Source organism: Liolophura sinensis, chromosome 6 (genome assembly GCF_032854445.1).
Source record: "Liolophura sinensis isolate JHLJ2023 chromosome 6, CUHK_Ljap_v2, whole genome shotgun sequence".
NCBI classification, from domain to species: domain Eukaryota; kingdom Metazoa; phylum Mollusca; class Polyplacophora; order Chitonida; family Chitonidae; genus Liolophura; species Liolophura sinensis.
The window spans coordinates 51,851,753-51,876,808 of NC_088300.1; the positions used below are offsets into that span (position 1 = coordinate 51,851,753).

The window sequence follows — 25,056 nt, forward strand, 5'->3', positions numbered from 1 at the left end:
GACTTTTATTTTACTGATGCGTCACGACATTCTCAAGTATATTTCACTTGAAACACGTTGGAGATCAGATACATGACTGGAACAAAACAGCAACGCAAATACACAAACTTCTGACGTTCAGGTGATGACTCAGGCAATCAGGCAGGCCCTGGATTTGAGCACTTGACCACATGACCACATATATATTCCTATGTGGGTTCTAGATGGACGACATGTGACATTTGCGGTCGTTGGCTAAAAACCTGAGGTGGTCTCGGCCAATGCCCAGCACTCCATTCAGAAATATTCTTGAGAACGTCGTAATGTACCAGTAAAATAAATATAATTTTTAAATAACCCAACGAAATAAAGATGGTACTTTTGCTTATTTGTCAGTTTGTACATGAAATCAATTGATACGAATAATGTAACGCAGGCCATATTTTATGTTCTAAGTGACCTGTATTAATTTATTAACTGTCAATTGTTAACAGTATTCACTTATTTTTCGTAAATGCAACATTAGGTGTGACCAGTGTTCACTTATCACCCGTGGCTGTAATCAGTATTCACTCACTGACTAGGGGAATGACAGGCACTTGGTCAATCTTGACTGGTATTCACTTATTGCATGTGACCAGTATTCTCTCACTGGCTGTGAGCATGACCAGTATTCTCTCACTGCCTATGAGCAGGACCAGTACTCTCTCACCGCCTATGAGCATGACCAGTATTCTCGCACCGCCTATGAGCATGACCAATACTCTCTCACTGCCTATGAGCATGACCAGTACTCTCTCACTGGCTGTGAGCATGACCAGTATTCTCTCACTGCCTATGAGCAGGACCAGTACTCTCTCACCGCCTATGAGCATGACCAGTATTCTCGCACCGCCTATGAGCATGACCAGTACTCTCTCACTGCCTATGAGCATGACCAGTACTCTCTCACTGGCTGTGAGCATGACCAGTATTCTCGCACCGCCTATGAGCATGACCAGTATTCTCTCACTGGCTGTGAGCATGACCAGTATTCTCTCACTGGCTGTGAGCATGACCAGTATTCTCTCACTGGCTGTGAGCATGACCAGTATTCTCGCCCCGCTTATGAGCATGACCAGTATTCTCTCACTGGCTGTGAGCATGGCCAGTATTCACTCACTGGCTGTGAGCATGGCCAGTATTCTCTCACTGGCTGTGAGCATGACCAGTATTCTCTCACTGGCTGTGAGCATGACCAGTATTCTCTCACTGGCTGTGAGCATGACCTGTATTCTCTCACTGGCTGTGAGCATGACCAGTATTCTCGCACCGCCTATGAGCATGACCAGTATTCTCTCACTGGCTGTGAGCATGACCAGTATTCTCTCACTGGCTGTGAGCATGACCAGTATTCTCACACCGCCTATGAGCATGACCAGTATTCTCTCACTGGCTGTGAGCATGACCTGTATTCTCTCACTGGCTGTGAGCATGACCAGTATTCTCTCACTGGCTGTGAGCATGACCAGTATTCTCGCCCCGCTTATGAGCATGACCAGTATTCTCTCACTGGCTGTGAGCATGGCCAGTATTCTCTCACTGGCTGTGAGCATGACCAGTATTCTCGCACTGGCTGTGAGCATGGCCAGTATTCTCTCACTGGCTGTGAGCATGACCAGTATTCTCTCACTGGCTGTGAGCATGACCAGTATTCTCTCACTGGCTGTGAGCATGACCAGTATTCTCTCACTGGCTGTGAGCATGACCAGTATTCTCGCCCCGCTTATGAGCATGACCAGTATTCTCTCACTGGCTGTGAGCATGACCAGTATTCTCGCCCCGCTTATGAGCATGACCCGTATTCTCTCACTGGCTGTGAGCATGACCAGTATTCTCTCACTGGCTGTGAGCATGACCAGTATTCTCTCACTGGCTGTGAGCATGACCAGGATTCTCTCACTGGCTGCGAGCATGACCAGTATTCTCGCACCGCTTATGAGCATGACCAGTATTCTCGCACCGCCTATGAGCATGACCAGTATTCTCTCACTGGCTGTGAGCATGACCCGTATTCTCTCACTGGCTGTGAGCATGACCCGTATTCTCTCACTGGCTGCGAGCATGACCCGTATTCTCGCCCCGCTTATGAGCATGACCCGTATTCTCTCACTGGCTGTGAGCATGACCAGTATTCTCTCACTGGCTGTGAGCATGACCAGTATTCTCGCCCCGCTTATGAGCATGACCCGTATTCTCTCACTGGCTGTGAGCATGACCAGTATTCTCTCACTGGCTGTGAGCATGACCCGTATTCTCTCACTGGCTGCGAGCATGACCAGTATTCACTCACTGCCTGTGTATGTGTACCTTTGGCTTTGAGTTGTAAGTAATAATTTCCATATGACAACACGGAGCATCAGGTGTGTGCACACAAGTATATACTGTGTCTTCTTGGGGCAGGGTAAATTCTTGCTGTTACTAAAGTATCATGGCGACGACACCGGAAATGACACCCCACCCAGTCACATTATACTGACACATGGCCAACCAGTCATGTCTCCTTGCTTTAACTTCTCAGTGCTGAGCACTGACAGCAAAAAGTACCATTCAAAGTCTTTGGTATGACCCAGCCCAGGTTTGATCCCAGGTTTCCCGACAATGTAACCATCACGATACTGAGCGGTCTCAAAGACTGTGAATATGACCTTATTCACTCAGTAACGGTGGTTGTGACCAGAATGCATTCGCTGACTCTTGGGTGTGACTGAAGTTCAGTCAAAAAACTGTAGGCTATAACAGGCATTCAATCCATCAATGAACTAGACTTGGACTTTTTATTTTTATCTGACTCAATTAACCAAAAAACAAGAAAAACAATTGGTCTTCTTATGTTGCAAATCTGAATATCAAGTTTAGCACAGTCTGTGATTCACAGAAACAGTCTAAGAAACCATAAAAAGTAATGACCAAGTTATTGTAAGTAATGATAATTTGATAATCTCAATGATAGCAGAGAAATGAATCTAGACAATGAAAACGAAGGTTAGTGCCAAGTGAACATTATATGCATTATTATCAATGCCACTAGACTTGTCAGCATGTAGGTCTATCAAAATTTACAACAATTCTTTGACTTAGTTTTGGCATTTGTTAAACCTAAAAATGGCTCACGTTTAACATCTGTAACGTGTATAGATGACTTAGTTTTAACATTTATAATGCCAATATATGACTCAGTTTTAATACCTGTAAAATGTATAGATTACTTATTTTTGACATCTGTAACATGTATAGACGACTTAGTTTTAACATTTGCAATGGATAAAGATTTGTAACAATAACATATAGTACCAGTAGTGTAGCAGGTCTTTAAAAATAGTTATCACATCTCCATCTTCATATTTGCATATGCAAACTCTGCACTTGTCTGAACATGTAAAAATAACTTAGAATCTACCATGAAACATGCAGTAGGTCAATATGAATTGTTAATGCAATATACAAAAATAATGTAAACTATCCCACTTTGTCAAATGTTATTAACAATCAAATCAACTGAGGAGACACAGCCTTTCACAAGAGAAGAACGAACTGAAAAGTGGCTTTAAACAAACATATTTTTGATTATAAAATGTCATGTTGACAATACAATTCTCCAGGTATGTTATAAAAACTATATGAGACATTAGACTTGTGTGGTGATTGAGATATTCATGCGGATGCAGTATCACAACCACAGATTAACTCCTATCCAAATCATGCTCTCCCCATGTCAAACAAACATTTGTTTATTTATTCATTTATTTGATTGGTGTTTTACGCTGTACTCAAGAATATTCCACTTATACGACAGCGGCCAGCATTATGGTGGGAGGTAACCGGGCAGTGCCGGGGGGAACCTAGGACCATCCATAGGTTGCTGGCACACCTTCCCACATACGGCTGAGGAACATTTGTGAAAAAAGAATTAAAAATTCAATTTTTATACACAATATTTATGTGACTCAATCTTCTTCTTCTATGTTTTAGTTGCATGCATCAATCAAAATCCAAATTAGTGGGTGATAAATAAGTCTGTATTAACGGACTGAATATGTTATATGTGCATGCATAGAACCCAAACCTTCCTTCGGTCAGCCTAAAAGCAAGAAATCTGATTACACAGGATACATACCGAAACTCGAAAATAAATCAGACTTCTGTTCTCGACACTGAGGCAAGCTGCACAAATACATTTAAGGAACAAAAACTTGATGGAGATTTAAAACAAGATTTAACATCTGAGAGGACAAACTTGGAGTTCAACTGTCTTTGTGTAAATAAATTCCAATAGGCTTGCATGATTTCAAGGCACCAGTCTGGCTAAAAGTCGCAACTATTGTGTACGTATACTGTAACATTCAACGATGCTCAATCACACAGAGTCAGAAATACAAGGATTGAGAATTCAAAGTTTAGCACTTGAAAAGATTGTGCCCAATATCTTTAGACTTCAAAATTCAAGCTGCAATTAAAACCTTGATGCACATCCCTTGACAAGTTAAGTTCTTACATGTGTGTTTTTCTTTGTTCCATGTACAATTCTCATGTCCACCAGTCCTAACCGGTGAATATCACAGAAACTCTATATTACTGGCACAACACTATGTCTACATGTGTTGTTATCTATTAATTTTTCTTCTTTTCTTGGTGGTCTTGTAGACAGCATTCATACAATCTGCATGACTGCCTTTTGCATTTTCTTTGAAATGCAAACAGATTTCATATAATCTCCATCACTGCACTTCCTTCCTGTTTGCTTTTACTGAAGTAAGATCACAACACTTAGCAGAAGTTCACTATTGTCAAGTACACATGACAATCCTGCCATGCATTGTCCAGTAAGTCCTCTGTCTCTTAGTTTCGTAGCTCTGACTATTCTGATTAGCTTACGTGATGACGACCCCCTTCTGAACACATGCCCCGTCCTCTCCCTCCAGCAGAGCTGGCCAGATCACCGCTGAGATCTCAGTGTTCTCGGGGTCAGACTCCGCAAAACGGGTGTGGTAGTGAGGGTGGAAAGCCTTGGAGTCATACTGCAGAACAAACTGGGGATTTTGTACTGTCAGGGCCCAGGCCAGCTGCACAGAGTCTTTAATGTATTTGTTCAGCCCTTCACAATCAGCCAGGCTTGGATAATCAAACAGAGTTCCGTGGATCTGAGATGTGACCTCCTGCAAGACGCCAGAGAAAACACAGATAATCATCCAACATAGTACATATTTTAATATTGATGTTAATATAAAAAGAAATTATGTTATACATTTTACTTATTACCTATTACTGCCACAAAAGTTTTGTTTTTTAAAGGTATCTGTTTATCTACCTGTTTAAGTGACGGCAACATAATGGGAAAATTATGAACAGATCTGGCTAAAAGTTTGTGCAAAGTTTAGCCTTGGGTCAAACACCAATTTATTAACTTTTCATAATGATATGAATCAAGAACCACATCCACAAATTACTTGAACACGTCTTCACCACTGTAATTTAGGACACAAATGCAGAGTATTGTCTCTTTGTATTTGGAGATTTGTACACTAACAATGTAGTGGTGGTCAAGGTTGTGCTCTTGTAAAGCCTTATTGTTTAGTTATTTAATCATCATTTCATTTGATATTTAAGAATACAAGTATATAACCTATGTAACAAAAGGAAGGCATATGAGAAGATTAAACCCCCCAGCCAGCATCCGAAGGAAACTAGACAGAATCAGGAGGAAACCTCTGCACTACCCCAGATATCTGACAAACTTTCTGGTTTGTGGCTGTTCTTCAGAGCAGAATTCCCACACATTACCTCATTGGTAAACACAGACTTACACCCAGGCTTTTCTTCCATCTTATTATCTTCTATATTTCACATGTTAAGACTTCATCAGAAATATTGTGACACTCCCTTACTAAACTTCATGGGTTGGTACATAAATAGTGGTTTACACTGAAAGATTCAAGATCGCTGGATCACCCTTTATAACAAGCTTAAAAGTTTTATAAATGAATGTATCTGAAGAAAACTGATTTGTTTAACATAGATCTGGATAAAAGGAAAAAGCTGGGTGAGTGGATTGACACATCCAGTGTAAGCACTGTACCCTAATTCTTCTAAGTTTTGGGACAGATATTATTAGTGCTGAAAGCAAAGAATTCCACTTCTCTCCCACTTTTTTGAAAAGTAGAGATATGAATATGTTATCCATTAGATGGTCTAACCAAGTGAAAAAAGAAACTAAATATTCCTGCTAAAATTACATGTATATTGGCTAAAAAAAAGCAGACCAGGTGTCCCCAAAATTAGAAGAATTACAGCAAAGCAAGCCAAAAATTTTTTTTATCATTTATTGGCTAAAAAGGCAGACCAGGGTCCCAAAAATTAGAAGAATTATGGTACATGAAGCCCCAAAAAAATATTTCATCATTTATTGGTTAACCAGAGCAGACTAGGTGTCCCCACAATTATAAGAATTAGGGTATAGCAAATATTTTATCATGTTTTTAGCCAATCAATGAGTTAAGATATCTTATCAAAGCAGCGATAAGAAAACATATTAAGTGATACTGGCATATCATAGGATCAACAAACTTAAAAAAATTAAACCCAAATTTAGTTGTCAACAAATGAGAAGTACCACAAAATAACCGACATATTTTTCTCAAGCATCGCCGAAATATATCTTTACTCCCAATCTTGATCAAAACTTTTATAATTGTATGCTTTTTTAGCTGATCTAACAAGACTATGAGGTAAGATCACAAAAACAAGTCATAATCTAATTTATAAACAAAACTATTAAATCTTAAAGCATGGCATTAAAAACCTGGTTGTGGTCATGTCCTTGTAGGCTATGAACATATTTTTTCTCACATTTCAAGTACATCAGCCTTTCTGTTTCCCATGCACATAATATGTCACTTTAGTCTTTGCTAGCCAGAAATATTATTAGAATTTTTTATAGGTGAATAATATCTATGGTAAAGTGGGTTTGAGTGTAATGTCATGAGACAGGAAGGAAGTCAGGGTGTACCCGTCACAACATTACAAGATTGCCCCCACCTCTCTCTCTCTCCACCCCCCCCCCCCCCCAAGCAACCCAACAACAGAGAACAAGTACGTAACTGTCTTGTTAAGAGCACTACCAGGTGATGTATAAGATATCTGACAACATTTTTAATCAGATGATGATGTAATCATGCAGGTACATGTATAACAAGTATGAGGATTTGTGGATTACAATTCAGGTATCTCTCATCCCTGGTATTCACCAAACCTTTCCACCCAGAAAGTGCAATTTTTAAAGGCAAATAAATGCCGTATGTGTTAGTTAAAACATTCAGCATTCAAACTTCATGTAGAGTAAAAAATAGTAAAAAGATGCAGAATATTCAACTTTGAATGCATTATATACAGTTTGTTTTTTGTTTGTTTGTTTTAGTTTTAATTATCATGTTTTATTCTCCCATTACATCAGAATTTTAAAATGATACCTGTATACTGTACAAGAAAGAAATACTTTCTACTTTCTATGGGAAAGAAATGACAGGGAGTGAGTTGATTATCATGCATCAAACATGATTCTGAAATCTTAATTAAAAATGCATCCTTTTAAAAACAGTTCATGTTCTCTGCTGCCCACAATTTTTTCCCCATTTTTATTTACCTGAACATTTTTGGAGACATCAAACCTGTCTACGGTCTGACAAAAATACTGGTCAAGGTACAACTCCATCTCCTTGGAAACCGAACTAATGGGCACAGTGTCTTTGTTATTGTTTTCCGCTGGGCTTGGAAGTTGTAACAGTTGTCTGATCTTTGAACGCAAATCCTTCCATGTGTGCTGGCAAGATCGAAAAGCGAGCTGAAGAGAAAAGACATGTACATGTATGTTTTATACTTGTTACTCTCATCACAACAGGTACCCTGCAGACATTACCTTTTTTAAGTCACTGACATAAAAGCATCTTCAACCATGCAAGGGCCTTTTTTATTTATTAAGGATTCATGATATACATGATGTACATATGATGTCCATGACACCGATGGATGTCCATGGCACCGATGGATGTCCATGACACCGATGGATGTCCATGGCACCGATGGATGTCCACGACAATGATGGATCTCCATGGCACCGATGGATGTCCATGGCACCGATGGATGTCCATGGCACCGATGGATGTCCATGACACCGATGGATCTCCATGACACCGATGGATGTCCATGGCACCGATGGATGTCCATGACACCGATGGATCTCCATGGCACCGATGGATCTCCATGGCAACGATGGATGTCCACGACACAGATGGATCTCCATGGCACTGATGGATCTCCATAGCACCGATGGATGCCCACCACGCTGATGGATGTCCATAATACCGATGGATGTCCATTGCAAGGACGGATGTCCATCGCACAGACGGATGTCCACCACACTGACAGATGCCCATTGCACTGATGGATGTCCATCGCACTGATGGATTCCAATCATGCTGACGGATGCCCATCATCCTGATGGATGCCCATCACTCTGACAGATGTCCATCACGCTGATGGAAAACCACAAGGACCATACCTAGAAACCTGCCAATAAAAAGCCCTACATGGACAAGTCAAATTGAACTGGATTTCAACATAAAATTTGAGCATCTCAATAATGAAAAGGTCTAAACTTTTCTCTTTTTTACCTTTACCCGAAATGTAACACAAACCCAATTCTCTTCACATAATATATAGCCATAAATACAGACAGAAAGTGAATAACTCTTGTTGAGGATATAGCACATTATGCACAATGGATCAGACTCTCAGCTCGGCTGTTTGGGAAGGCATGATGGTCACAGATAAGATCTGACAAATGCCAAACTGTCCCCTTTCTCTGAGACTTCTAAAACGCTGCAACCATGCCTCTTGAACATTACTGCTATAAAATTATTGCTCTACATTATAAAGAAATACATCTACACCAGATAACTCTTTAGTATAAAGTCAGCAGATTTCTACCTGAATATAAGATGGATCGACATATTACAGGTGTAAAACAATTTAAGCTCGAGTTCTGCATGCGTAAATAAAGTTTAAAATCATATATAACAGACAACACAGAACATGATAACATTTTATAAATGCTTATACAATATCTGTTTTTTTTTGTTCCAGAACAATTTAAATAACAAACAAATTCTTAGATACTCGGCAAGTAACTTAACTACTAAAACATTGCAGAGATCATGAAGTAATGCATAACAGCTGAGAGGGCCTGAAAATGGCTTACATGCTGGTTTGACATTACACTTCATAATTTTGAGTTGATTAGCTATGAAACAATAAGTGCCTGTTCGGCATCTTTGCAGGACATCATCTGTCCATCAGTATGTGATTAAACTGACCACTAGCCCCAAGCATGCTGAATTATTAGACATTCAATGCTGAAAAACCCATACGAGTACTTGAGATGAGTATAGATAGGTGGTATTATTGGCTGTAATGGCACCCACTCTGCAGCCATTGGTTTGTAGTGATATGCTGGAAAATGCTGTAAGATTTATGCCGTTTTATAATACAAATATGAGTAAATATGTTGTAGTTCAGATTTCAAGCCTTCCACACCCGAAAATTCTCATACAAGGTGTGAGTGGATTCAAACAAACCCACACAAACCACAGGATTAGGCCCTAACACAGAGTTCACCAGGGATCAAGGATGGGGAAGCGGAGGGGGTGACTGTGAGAGTTATAAGCTGGGAAGGGCTGTTGGTGATAAAAGAAAGACTGCCTAAAGTGGTGAATCTTCACGCCATTCAGTCACGTCATTCATGTGGATATTACATTATTTGGTGAATGAAATGGACATTTGTGGTGCATGTTCTTAGTCTTCCGCAAAGTACATGTATTACTGCAGTTATATAGGTTAATGTTCAACAATACATTAATGTTTAACCACACACAGGCACACAAGGCAAAGACTTTCGGATTTTCTCACTTACTTTCACTCGATAACAACAAATGCAATACTTACTACTATGACAGAGAAGAGTAGCTTCCCTTTGAGATCATCCAGTCCTGCTAGTTCCTCCAAAGCATCTAGTGCGTCCAGGGCATCCACCCGACCCTGCGAGTACAGATCGCCATATTTACTGATTAACGCTGTGGGGCGTTTGTCGCCCAAACTCAGGTCCTCAAAACGGGTATTGGACATGTGGAACAGCTTCTGAGCCTGATCAGACAACCTGTAACACAGCCAGAAGTATAAGCACATGACTATAATATTGTAAACCGGTATTCACACGTAACATAATGCATAAATGCTGGAGGGACAAATACTGCTCACAAATTTGGATACCAGTAGGTATTTCAAACTAGGAATAAAACCTCAACAGTATACCATATAACTGGTGAATGCAAATAAATGAACAAGAAACTCTCTCTGAAAGAAGCCAAAGACTTGCAATCAAGAAACTGAAAACAGAAAAAAAGATTGAACAATGTTAAGCATGTACACTAGTAAAGGCCAGAATTTGAGATTTTTCAGCAATTTTCACATATTTCATGAAGAATAAACGGCATTAGCTTGGGTCAGAGACTGCCCCAATATAGGGTAGATTCTCAGCAATAGACAAGAGTATGACAATGCAAATGCCCTGCATAAACAAATATAAAAAGTATATACATTACATTACATTTACATACTGTATACATGATTTAAACATTAACTAGTGCTTCATTAACATTATCCAAATATCCATTTACCCCTCCTGCTTCAGATCTTCCTATCATGATTTAGTTAACAAAAATCCAAAATGCCTCAAAATCACATAAACCCATTGAATTGCACGCTCATGTATCTTTCTGCGATAAAATCTATTTAGAACCCCCGTACAACAAGATCTGACAACAACACATTCTCCAGAATTCAAAGTTATCACTGCAATTAAACCAAGACTTTACCTGGAAAACATCCTGGACATTTAGCTATAACATCACATTGCCAAACACACTTGCTCATAAGACTTATCCCCTACAACCTCCAGCAACACTCTTCCCATGTGTGCTGACACGGTTTACAGACTTTCAGCCTAATAACCCTTAATGTGGGAAGAGTTACCTGTGTTTAATGTTGAAAACCCCGCCTGTCACCTGAGAAAGACAATTGCCTCCAGCTGATTGCTGATCTTGTAGACAACACTCTGACCTCTCTATTATCTAGAAGCGGTCAGCCAGTTTTGTCACTCCGTGCTTTCACTTATCTATTCCTTTTGAGAGTCATTTTCCTAGGCCTTATTACATTGTGTTAAAAGGTTCCACACAAACAAGAGCCCTTTATTAACCCCCTCATCTTTTCTTTCTCCCCAGTGACAATTATAGCCTGGTCATGGCATAATAAACAGCAGGAGGTAAAAATAAACATGGCTATGTGTACCTAGACTTCCACTGATGACATGCTGTCCTACAGGGTTGACCCATGCTTCCCAGCCTTTTACACATATTCTGGTATTTACTTTCAGCATACCACTAGTCTAACCAGCTGCTGACAAACCAGCTTCACACAAAGCTTCTGAGTTTAGAATAAACACCTAAAAATAAAACCAGTTAGTATATCCATGTACATGACAATAGTTTTACCCATGTTTTGCTTGTCTAACAGCAGCCTACCAATAAGAACTTCACTTCACTTTATTTACAGAATGTGACAGATATGTTTTGAATGCAAATATTCAAAGACATGGCCTTTGTTCTTGAAAATGACAGAATGCACATGTATATATTTAGGCAGCAGCTGCATGTATCTGTCATACACTGCAATATTTTCAGATGTGCTTTAAACAGGTGCATTAATTAAATTCATGACTTTTTTCTGTTATAATGTGGATTAAGTGCTAATACTAGGAGAAGGAATATTTATACTTCTATTTATAAAACTTCACCTACTGAACATGTACATGCATAAATGTATAATGAACAGTAAGAATCAAGTTTAGGTTTATTAGCCTAACTGCGGTCAATTTGGGAGCTGGCACTACCTCATTGTATGTCAAAGAACTAAAAATTATAGTATATTTAAATATAGACACAAAATTATATTTATACTGTATGTGAATATAAAATCATAGAAATATCTTCTGAAGATGACCTTTACATTTGATTACAATTTAATTCAAAGATTCAACCATATTTGCCTAATCATCACTGACGTGTTCATAAATACAGAGTTACATCTAATTTCACTGCTTTGAGTACACATATGTACCTGTACGGACCAGATATACAAACCCCAACAAATATTTATTTATTTATTTATGTGCTTGGTGTTTTATGCCGTACTCAAGAATATTTCACTTATACGAAGGCGACCAGCATTATGGTGGGTGGAAACCGGGCAGAGCCCGCGGGGAACCCACGACCATCCGCAGGTTGGTGGCAGACCTTGCCACGCAAGGCCAGAGAGGAAACCAGCATGAGCTGGACTTGAACTCACTGTGACCGCATTGGTGAGAGACTGCTGGGTTATCACGCTGCTCTGGCGCACTAACCAACTGAGCCACGGAGCCCCCCCCCCCCAACAAATAATTCTACTAACTGGGTAATGTTTATATATATTTAAATTACCTTTTTTAATGTCATCTCAACGCCATCAAAGGAAGTGAAAATTTCTAGGGTACTACATTAAAAAACTAACAAATAAATAAATATACATATTTAATCTTTTACCCAAGAATGTTTCATTTATTCAATGGCGATCAGTTTTATGAGAAGAGGAAGAGTGGTGCGTCTGGGGTAAATCAACCTCTAGCAAGGTAATGACAAACTTTTCCCATATGTAACGTATTGTCCTGCATGCCAATACTGGTGGAAGACTAGTGGTCTGGAATGGATGTGAAGGTGTGAAAATGGCCAGGTGAGCATCAATCGTTTCTGGTCACCAAGGCCCCACGAACAATGACAGTGGGTAATGTTTAAGAATGACAAATGTCACTGACCTGTCCCTGAGTTGTCTCTCTCGATCCCGCAGCAGTTTAATAGACTCTTTCGCCTTCTCGAGTTCGAGGCAGACATTTTGAGTTTCCCTCCTCAAACCGCTCATATCTGTTTTCTCATTCTGTGGGTGAGATTCTGACATCAACACAACACTGTTCGAATCGTTACCAAGAACACTGTCAGAGACAATTACTTCACATGTTTGAAGGCTATCTTCCATGTTTGCTGCCATCTTTAAACCAGGGTTGATCATGTCATTGTTGTTGTAACAGTCCAGCACACATTCATTTCTCCTGCAAAAGCGGACGCTACAGTTGCTACGTAGTTTGGTCAGTCCTGAAATATAAGAAAAACCACATTTTAGACTGATTTTCTGGTAGTAATCCAGAATTAAGAAAAGTACGAGAACTTCGTACATTTAATTAAGTTTCTAATACACACTAATAAAACTTTGACAGCATTTAAGAATTGGTGTACATTTTTCTCTTCTGCTAAGTATAACAATCAGAATTTTATCTGAGGAAACCTGATAATAAAAAGATAATAAATCATTTTTCATTTGCCACTGTATATTTCTGAAGACAATTTTAAGAATTTAACTCACCCAGTCACAAACTATAACATAGTAGCACACTGTAGTATTAATGCACATTCAGGTACACATGTAACAATCCAACATATACACATATATACACTGTACACATCTCTAGTTCACCTGGTCAACAGTACTAATATGCAATGAGAACAGTACCACCTTATTAATCATAGTGTATGTACACTATCTCTAAATATATACACTGTATCTTTATTTATATCTACATGCAGCATACACTGTTCTACATTGTTATATATAAAAATCTCAATATATACACTGTTGATCTTAACGTGAGCATAAAGTCAGCCACTAAAGCTGAATTAATTGATAAAGTAGTACTCCAGAAATGTTCTAAAAATGTTTATCAACAAAGTAAATAGCAACCAACCATCAGCCACTCATTTGGTGATGCCATGTTGCCATGTTATGGCTATCTAGAGTGACGTCACAAAACCTGAGAGCTCTCCCCTACCATCGGTATTAAACGATGTGACAGTAAGAAAATACAAACAAAAACATCTGATACCCAAACAAAGAGTATCAGCTCTCTTCCATGTTCAAAGGACCGATGATTCTTTTAGTTTTCTCGCTCAGGGCAATGTCCGTGGACACAAGCGTTGTGTTTTAGAGGTCCTGCTCATCCTTGTCCTGCATGGGGGTAAGCATTTCCTAGCTGGCTGTACTGACTTCTGGGAATTTACCGAACATAGCAGAACCTTCTAATTGATTTTGTAACAAATCTGACTTTATAGAAAACATAATGCTTCAAGCAATGCCTCTCTTGAGGCCGATTTTCTTGTCAGCTCACCATGACAAGTTACCGCAGTATCCTGCCCAACATGTATGCAATGTGACACGGGCAGCCGTTCTCAGTTCTCTACTCATCAATGTGTAGGTCCAAACACATCAGTTTAACATTTAAACTAACGTCAAAATCCAATTTACTGCATTGATATCTGCCTAGCTACTATAACAAACCACACTGCATTGATATCTGCCTAGCTACTATAACAAACCACTCCATGACAATCGAGAGCTAATAGGTTTTTTGATGTGACAGCTAATTATAATGTAACGCTTTCAGCTCTAGTGATTGGCCAAGTTCATAAGGGCTTCCACAGCATGACTACTCCGGGTGAATAGTCCCTCAGTGCCATATTCTCAATGCTGAACTTCATATTCTCCGCTTTCAAAACTTTATAGAATTTTTTGCACATTTTTCCATGACAACAATGTCCCATATCATTTTCCTATGTATACATAGTGGCAGACTGTTCACTTCATATGTTCACTTCACTCATGATTTGATACAGTCTGACATATATGTGCCGTAAACCCTCTAAAAATACATGTATATTATTTTTTCCCACCTTGTTGTATACAAAATACTATTTTACAAAGCATTTGATAAAATGCTTAAAAATATGTTAATTAAACTATTTTATTACATCATGACATTATTTGTCTTAATAATTAATAAGGTCCATTATGAATTAATAATCAGCTGCTTTAAGAGAAAAAAGGAAAAATTATTAAGGTACATTCAGCTAAATAGTATATGGCACTTCCTTTTCTTGTACAAAATTGAGGCTAATTATATGAAATTGATGCCAATTTGCAACATAGTGGTCATGTGAGTAACAGTAAATGTAGACATAATTAACATAGTTAGCTGGGATAATTGTATTCTCCAGCTAAAGTATGGCAGTGTTCATGTGATTTACAGTGCCTTAGTCATAACTGCGGTGCATTAGACTTGCTCAAGTGGAGAAGGATGTTCTCCATAAAAATGTTTGAGTACATGCAGTAAAGCACATTGGAAAGTCAAGGAGAAAAGATCATACAACCCTACACTTACACTGTAGCCCTATCTTTCGATTCTATCTAAGTGGACAGTACAGCATCTTCACCTCAGAATCCCAAGTGCATTGTTTATTTATTTGGTTGGTGTTTTATGCCATACTCAAGAATATTTCACTTATACAATGGTGGCCTGTATTATGGAGGGAGGAAACCCAACCGATCTGGTGGGGGGTGGAGATGTGGGTGTCAGAAACCCACGACCATCAGTTGCTGGCAGACCTCCCCATGTATTGCCAGAGAGGCCTATATACATGTAAACAAAAAGGTTAATGTTAAACACATTTTATGCGGTGATCCACCCTCCCCTCCCTCCCAAAACACCCCTCCCTCCCCAAACATACACCCTCTCCCTGCCCCCCCAAAAAACCATCATACATTCAACAAGTGATGCAATCTACAGAAAGAAATTCAAATGAGAAATGAATTCATGACTAAAAATTACTCAAGGACATGTTCAGTTTTAAGACCAAGCCAAAGCTCATCTTAAGAAGTTAAGGTTGAGAGAATCTATGTGTTGTGGGCTAATCATTATCTATGTGAGGACGGCGGAAACTTAAGTAAATAGTTAATTACACTGTTTATCTGTCAGTCAGTCGGATCAAACTGCTTGTGCAATCTGAACAGGACCAGAAGAAAAGACTAAAAGAACTGAACAGAAATTTATCTTATTTATTTATGTATTTTATTGGTGTTTTATGGCATACTCAAAAACATTTCTTGCCTCTACTACAGTGGCTAGCGTTAAGGTGGGAGGAAACTGGGCACTGAACAGAACAATGACATACACTCATGAGTAGTCATGCAGAAATCTGTGTAGCTGTTTACATTAGATCCCTACATGTATATCTACAACTATAGTCAACTCAGTTTAACATTTGTCGATGAACCATCAACCTTAGGCTGGCAAAACAAAGTCATTCCCATGATTATAATCTGTGTACACATAATGGCAATGCATGATATTATCTGCCCTTGTTTTCCCCGCCTGCTATAGGCATTATTGCTAAATGGAGATGTGAAGTGTTGCAGGCTCAATTTGGCAATTTAAAACTAAATAAACTGTGCACTGACCCCTGAAACATACATGTACTGCACATGATGTCAAGAGGAAATTAATAAAAAACGTAACACTGGGTTATGACCACACGTACTTTTGTGAATTAAGCCATGCATAAATTATGCATAACAATGCCAACAACATATACATGAATATATCTGAGCTCTATCTACTGTACTTCACATCACCCTTCACTTCATCAGTAAATTTAAGCATAACCCCTGAGGGGCTTTTTTATCACCAATTTATACATGTATGTACATAGAGACTATTAGCCTAGGAAGAAAAAAACACGTAACAATCGCAGTATTCTTGAAATTACATGTATTATGTATATCTGAATTCACTTGAACTAGTAACGAACAAATGGCAATGTATGAAGCAAGAAAGCGTCCAGTGTAGTTCGCCAGAAGACATTACGTGTATGAAGAAGAAATCCTTCAAATATCTAGAGATTATTTCAATTGTGAGAGCAAAATGGGCTTATGTATTTCCGACATTTGAACTCAGCGAAGACTCTCTTCAGTTAAATGAACTAGTAATGTCTAAGATCACACAGTATTGCTACATGTAAGGTGGAAGAAAAACTTTTATGGCCATAAGTACAAATTTAGTGGAGTTAAGAGATTCTGTATCACAGAGAAGTGGTGTAATACTTGTCCCTGTAATAATAAACAAAACAAGAGCAGGCAGCTAACCACTACAGCATGTACCCAAATTCCGCACCCTTTTCCCCGTATGAAACAGCAACTTTCACTACAATTTAGATTTTGGAGACAAAACTATACATTGGTTTGATTGGCCAGTTTCAGGGCTTCACAAAAAGTGTAATAATCATACAGTCTACATGTAAACAGAACAATGCCTTCAGAACATGCTTGAATAAACACCTTACAAACATGTCAAAAGGTTGAAGGATTATGATAGTCCACATCGATGTTTTCTTGTAATCAAATTAAACCTTAAATTCTTATATGTGCTGTTTGTAAACAAAATCTTAGTTATTCAATCATATATGATACAAACATCCTCATAAATGTATGCAAAAGTTCAAGCAAATACAGAGTACACAAACTGTTAACAATTGATGAGGGTGACACTCAGGACTGGCTAATTGCTCACCACAACTGCCTGGGTATACATCAGAAATGACAGCGGTGACTAATTAACACTGATATTTACACCCCAACTGACAGAGAGATTTCTCCATTTTTTTCTAGTCACATGTCAGAAGAAAAAATATATCATGCATCAGAGGTATTTTTAAAACCACATGTACAAGTATGAAAGAGAGTGCTCTCTGCACGTCTAGTAAGCTAAATTAAAGCCCAACTCTCAAACTCTATTGGTATGAATTTCCATGTAGAAACATACATTAATTCTTCAACTGTTTTACATGTTATTGGCAAGATGTTTATTCCTGCAAATTCTGGGGACATTATATTATGTAGTCTGATAAAATTATACTTCTTATAAAGCCCTGAAATTGGCTAATCATTGTAGTTTTGTCTCTAAAATCATATTTATAAAGTGTATAAATCACACCAAAATCTGCTGTTTCATAAGTGAAAAAAGTTGAGGAATTATGGTAGATATATGTAATGGTATATCTGTGTAATGAATGGCCTCTATCATACCTTAAGTACTGGTGCACATAACACAAGTGTCTTGACAAAACTGTTTCGTTAGAGAAATAGAGATATATTTATTTATTTGATTCAATCACAGCATGTGTATACGAACACCAAGTGAAGTTCTATGCTATTAGCCAAATGACTGGACAATTTCTATAACCATTCTAACACATCTGTACCTACCATGTATGCACTGTGTGATTTGTCGTACTACTTGGCAGAAATGAAACTTGTTTTTGGACGAAAATATACACAGATTGTACAAAATAGAGCTCTATTTTCATTCAACATGTGAATGAGGCTTACCGTATTTCACCTAAAATTTTGGTTGATTCTGTTTAAATTATCCCCAGCCAGCCCACTTGGAGTTTGAAGTGAAGTCTGATAAATGTGTAGAAAAAATTAAGTTTTGGTATTAAAAGTACCATTTCAAGGCCTTTATGTACTTCTGAAAGTGCACATTTACATCCTAAACTTTAGGTGAAGTACTTTGACCTCATATATCATGCACTGTTTAACAATCTGGGTTGCAAGGAAGGATGGACATGTATGTGTTTATACCTAAAACCAAATGCTATTCCAGCCTATGTGTGTAATATTTCTCATGAAATCAAACCACACAAAGGCATATATTGTATAACAATGTGGATAATGAATTTTGTGTTTTTACAGTATATCAATTGTGTCATTCTGTAATTAAACCCTTCATAAGACACCGCTCTGGTTTAATCTGACTGAATATAGTCATAATATAAAAATATCTCAGAACTTCAACACACCAGTGAGCACACACAATATGACTTCAGTGGGATAAATGTGTGTGTATACTATAGGACAACAACGGAAAATATACAGAATTAAATACAATAAAAAAAAACAAAGATAATAAAAAAGCAGAATACCATATTAAAATCCAAAGAAACTGTCAACTGATTTAAATGTCAATGCAAAAAGGCGACTTGGACAAATCAAACAGATCCAGAGCTGAGCCTAAAGCAAACATCTGCAGGCCTATGTTCATGAAATGCTATCTGCTTTGCTGTATACATTACAGTATACATAAACACAGGCAGTCAACTCACATACATACATACCTTTTTTCTTTCGCCACCAAATCAGATATTTTACATTAATGAAATCAAAACTTACCAGGAAAACATATGCTGTATGTCCACCTGTTGCTTAGAATGTTCTGCACATCTGGCCCTGTTACTCTGCTTAGAATGTTCTGAACATCTGAACCTTTGAGTCCCTATACACTTACACACACAAGGACGGTTTATAGCCTGATAAAACCATTGACAGTTAACCACAGTCCTATCACTGCAAGGAGTTTGTTCCACTCTAACACAGGTCTCCAAACTCTCTGACTCACTAGGTCACAATGTAGCAGGCTCGTTATGTAATCAGAAATGGCTCGCACACATGAACACACACAACCTGCCTTCACCTCATTAGTGGTAATTAATTGCAAATCTTTCAAGGAGGTGATTAAGATAGGAAGGCATGTGACCATCAAATGCATCAGTAATAAAAATAATTGATAAATGTGTATGTAATGCCATATTTATAGCCTACATGCATGCTTGTATACACTTATCGTTATAAGCTTTTTGAGATACCTGGAATTAATTGCACAATAACTTACCTGCAGTTATGGTAATATGAACTGGATTACTCTTAGTTTTTGTTCTAAACATTTATGTATATTAAGTTTCAGATTTAAAACCTGGGCGACAATTAAGTTTCCACCAATACATTGTTGGAGATAAATTGCATATTGAGTATGTCCAGTTGATGTAATGACATTAAATGATGGAAACAAGAAGTGAAGAAAACAATAAATAAAATAAAAACATCCTCTTTACAATCATGAAGCTGAAATCATATTAAATTTGTGTATGTTTGGTTGGTACTCGGTGTTTCATAAACTGTCTACAGGATACTTTATCAGTATTCGTATGCACCAAAATCTCACAAAAAATAAGGTCTCAAACTGATTTGTATTAGTACATATTATATTCATGAAAACTGAATATAAATCAACTATAACTCTATTCACAAATGTGACATTTTACACAGATGAGGTTGCAAACAGAATGGGCTTAATTACTACACTTGAGGAAAAAGAAACTGTTCTAGCTTTTAAGAGACCTATTCCTGACGGGGATTGTATTGTTATTTTAGATGTGATGTACATACAGCTGAGACTTCCAGGTGTCTACTGATATGAAGCTGATTATGACTGAATGAACAAGTTCAGTTCTATCTGGGGCTTCCCTTCCACCATCCACTGACTCAAGTCACTATAGTTAGAAACATGGCCAATGACTGACTTCTTAGACTGGGTTACTTCCTCCTGTTGTCTAGACAATGGGGGATGTTTAGCAAATTTAGAAATGTAAGACATGGTATTGTGTTGTAATTATGCAGCCTACAAGGTAACTCAGATCGTTGGAATATACTAATATTTTATAATACATTACCGATACAAAGGAAGATCATATTTGGTTTACTAGACTTATAATTCATTTTCGTTCTAAAGTATTGTTTACATCGGGCAGATAGTTTAGAATTTACCTGCATAACTGTATTATTTGACACTTTTCAAAAAAATATATGCCCATGAGGTTTAGTTAGGCGTCAAATGCTACTCATTGTTTTATTTAGCTGAACCAACTCAAAAATCCTGAATTTCTTGCAGCGGTATGTCCCTTTAATGTACTAGAGATTAGAGATATAGAAATGAAGGTGTACATGGCTATTTTAGATGTATACTGGGTACATACAGATGAAAACACAAATGTAACAGATGTACCATAGTCGGTTGACTACCCTATAGAGGAGATAATGCAAACAGTATAAAGGTTGGGCAACACCAGACATCTAGTGATGAAGATGCAAAATTTTAAGCTGTGCGACACTAAGCATAAAGAGGAGGTAGATAGTGAAAACTATACAGCCTGTTCTGTATACTGGGTAACATGCTATGACGGATATCATACAGGCTATATCAATACTGTAACAACGCCCCAACGGCAACGCCACATCAAGGACTGTACAATGGGTTATAATCAGTAATGCATGGAGGGAACGTGATATCTCCCTTAGGCAATAGGTTTGTGAGTCAGCATTGTGTCTACTGATAACATACATGCTTATTATCTACTAGAATTATAACACTTCATTTGCATGAAAACAAATATTTACATGTGCAACACCACAGAATTTCACATATATCACATCAATCTAGGTATATGGGTGCAGAGGACGATCAAAAACCCATGACAACTTGAGTAAATGCAGTTTTAACTTCAAAGGAGGAGGCCTCATTGGCTGAGCAAACAGTCTCATGACCAGCCCTTGATTAGTGAGGCTGTGGAATAAGCTATACTGGTACTAGCAAAGTTGGTGTGGCTACTCATTTTCCTCCACTCACAAACATGGCCACAAACACCCACATTAATATGTAAATAATTTTAAATTTTCTAAAATTGATATCAACACAATCAAACCTAGAAGCCAGACGTGACCTTAAATGAATGCCACTGGTACACAGGTTGTGAGATCAAAGGACGTAGATTGGTTTTACATATGTTACTAATGTGACATACACAAATGATTACTAAAATTGACTCAGATTTGCCAGGTTGTCATCAAAATGAGGTCAAATATTCCTCTTGTATTTAAGTGCGCTGATTTTTAAGGACCTTACCAGGTAAATGGGACTTGCAGGTCAAATTCTCAAACTGATTGATGTTTTAATGTGGAGGACTGCAACAACAAAATCTCTTCATAATATTAATTAATACTCCTATACATTTCAAGTTTGAGATCAAATGTTGACAAAAACATGTTTTTCCTGGGTACTGAAGATTCACAAATTGTTCAAAGATTTTACTCTGTAAAGAGCAAAACAAAAATACCTGTTAATATATTTTGACAATTATGCATCTGTAATTCTTCAAACCGTTTCACATGTTTACCAAGTGATTATTCAAGCATATTCTGAAGGCATTTATATTCTATGTAAACTCAACAAATTATACCTTAAATTGACATTCAAATTGACCAACCAAATCCATATAGTTTTGTCTCAAAAATCAAATTACAAATGTGCATAAATTGCACTGAAAGTTGCTCTTTCAAATGCAAAAAGGTTGAGAAATTAGGCTGCAGGTCCATTGTGGAAAGAATGAGAAAGTTTTTCATGTACAGCAACATCAAATAAGTTAATACACTTCCAAGTCATTCTCATCACAATTACATAATAACACCTTATACACCTTGCAAGTACATTTACCAACTGCGTCAACTCTAGCATTACCGCCCAAACTGTACACGTGGACTGTCACTTCATTGTTGGGTGACTCACACCAAAGTGTAAGGCTAGAAAGTGCTTTGAATGCAACATTCATGCAGATGTTTCTATGTACATGTACTTAGCTGCCAAAAGCCCTCTGACACGTGTACAAGGATGTACATATAAGAGGACGTGCACGGTTTTTATCCTAGCTGGCATACAGCTTCTGTTCTGTCAGATCTTACACATTCAGCGTTGAGTATCGGTACATGGACAGGCATGTTAATGTACAAGTGTTGACCCAGTGGTCCCACAGTGGCTGTTTACATAGTACATGTACATCCCTTGACAAACAATGCACCTGCAGATCATAGGGCATACACATGTAAGTGACATGTGCAATGTATGTATACCGTATCTTCATGACCACACATGTGATACTGATGTATATATGTAACTCTTCAGTCCTAATAACAAAAAAAGAGATCCTATATATACCTAATAAACTGCTTACTCTACAATAATTTATATACTGTGTTGCCATTGGGCAGAAATGTTGTACGAACAAAAAAAGATGATATCACAATTGTAGAAAGTAATGTTTTAATCTACAACAATCTGTTTCAAAAGCCTTTTAGTTTCTACCAGAGTACAAAACCACCAAATTTATCCATTTTTCTAGATAAATAATTAATAATTAATTAATAATATTAATTAATAATTTAATAACATCAAATCCTAAGAAATACAAATACTACTATGGATAATATACATCTCAACCATACTTGTACATGTTACTACCCAGGGGCCAGAATGTTTCAATTTGTCATCCCATTTACTTTTGTCATTACTGTCTTAAACTAATCAGCTCACAGCCTTGTCACAGCATTTAAAAAAGCTTAGGCCTTCAGATTATTGATATACAAAGTTTTGTAGAAGTTGGCCCTAGTCTATGATAAACACTGTCAATAAAATACCTTAATAAAACAGGATGAAAATCTCTGTATTGATCTGGTAATTAAAGAGCTTACCTGATTCCTGTGGGGAAAGTCCTATTTGTTTATCACAAAGATCAAGTCAATATAACCAGTATAATCCTCCGATTCGGTAAGCCACGGAGGGGCACCAGTGTCTACTTAACGCTCCGATGACACAGACAACAATGTCACTGGTGAAAAACTTTCTGTTCGTAGACTAGAGATCCTGTTCCTAGCTTAGGCCAAAGATTGACCAGATTTCGGAAAGGCTCGGCAGATAGTGGGTGGCGAAAACTGGCTGGACAGATAGTACATGCGGTTGGTAGAGAAATGCCCGATGATATGCCTGAGCAGGATATGACTAGATACAGAGACAAGCTGACTCAGTCTTCCCATCAACTTCCGTTTATCTCCTCACCTCCATACTCAGATGACCGCTCAAGCATTACCGTGGTGACAAGCTGGATGTGTATCATGTGGATCATCAAACATGATATTCACAAATCCTACATTCAGTGTCATGATAAAAAAATTGCACCGCATATTAAAATCTCTCCAGGCGTCATTTTCTGCTATTAAATAAATACCAGTGTATAAATACGAACAAATAGCTGGCCACCTGTACCCAACCACAAAGCACACCTGTGGTTTCCATGGCAATCAGGTGTTTAGAGAGGTAAATAATGCCGATATAAATGCTTCTGACAGCAACACGTGCACAAAAGTGCAGTAATATAATCAACGCTCAGGTACAGCCCAGTATTACTATTAATTCATCAGACAAGAAATTACATAATTCAAGGGAATATACAGTGGAGAATACAAAATTTCAGATCACAAGATTAAGGATTAACTGAACACAAATACTTGGAACACTGTACCTGGGAGTAACATAACCATTAACCGATACAAGTTAATATAACATGTACAACTATAGAGGGATTAAGACTATATAAAGTCTATGTTATGTACCCTAATTCTTCTAATTTTTGGGATGCTTGGTATGTTCTTTTTAAACACTATACTTGTAATTGTATCAGGAATATTTAGTTTCTTTTTTCACATGGTTAGTACATCTAATGACCAACATATTCATATCATTACATTCCCCAAAAAACTGAGAGGGAAATGTAATTTTTTGCTTTCAGCTGTACTTTTATCTCTCCTAAAAATTAGAAGAAATAGGGTATGTAAGTAGTAAGGCTTCATAAAAATATCATATAAACTACACAGAAGCACTGTTGATTTGAGAAATTTATTTGAAATTAACTCCATGTACTAATATATATTCTTACTCATAAAACTTTCCATGTAATTTAAACTGACTGTTATCCTCATTCCTCAATTTTCAGTGCAAACTATGAACATCATTAACTTGATTTTGGAGACAAAACTACATTAGTTGGATTGGCCAATTTCAGGGCTTCTCAAATAGTATAATTTTATTAGTCTACACACAATTATGCCTTCAGAATATGCTTGCATAAATACTTTGCAGACATGCGAAAAGGTTTAAGAATTAGGGTATTCATTTATTTTTTGTTATTTATTGATGTTTAATAATTCGGATTGTATTTTTTGTCTGTATACATAATCGCACCTGTATATGAGTGTATGTATGTATATATATATGTATATATATATATATATATATAT

At 37.6% G+C, this 25,056-nt stretch overlaps 1 protein-coding gene across 1 annotated transcript in view; it reads right to left on the minus strand.

Annotated features, from left to right (window-relative positions):
- Positions 1 to 2,775: 2,775 nt before the first annotated feature.
- The window catches only part of LOC135467327 (uncharacterized), a 30,029-nt gene continuing 7,748 nt past the window's right edge, over positions 2,776 to 25,056 (minus strand). Inside the window, exons 3-7 of the mRNA XM_064745096.1 lie at positions 19,270 to 19,372; positions 12,974 to 13,307; positions 10,015 to 10,225; positions 7,658 to 7,855; positions 2,776 to 5,174 (exon numbers count right to left, since the gene is read on the minus strand). Of these exons, the coding sequence (XP_064601166.1) occupies positions 4,890 to 5,174; positions 7,658 to 7,855; positions 10,015 to 10,225; positions 12,974 to 13,307; positions 19,270 to 19,372 (1,131 nt within the window). The 3' untranslated portion in view covers positions 2,776 to 4,889. The remainder of the gene's footprint in view (positions 5,175 to 7,657; positions 7,856 to 10,014; positions 10,226 to 12,973; positions 13,308 to 19,269; positions 19,373 to 25,056) is intronic.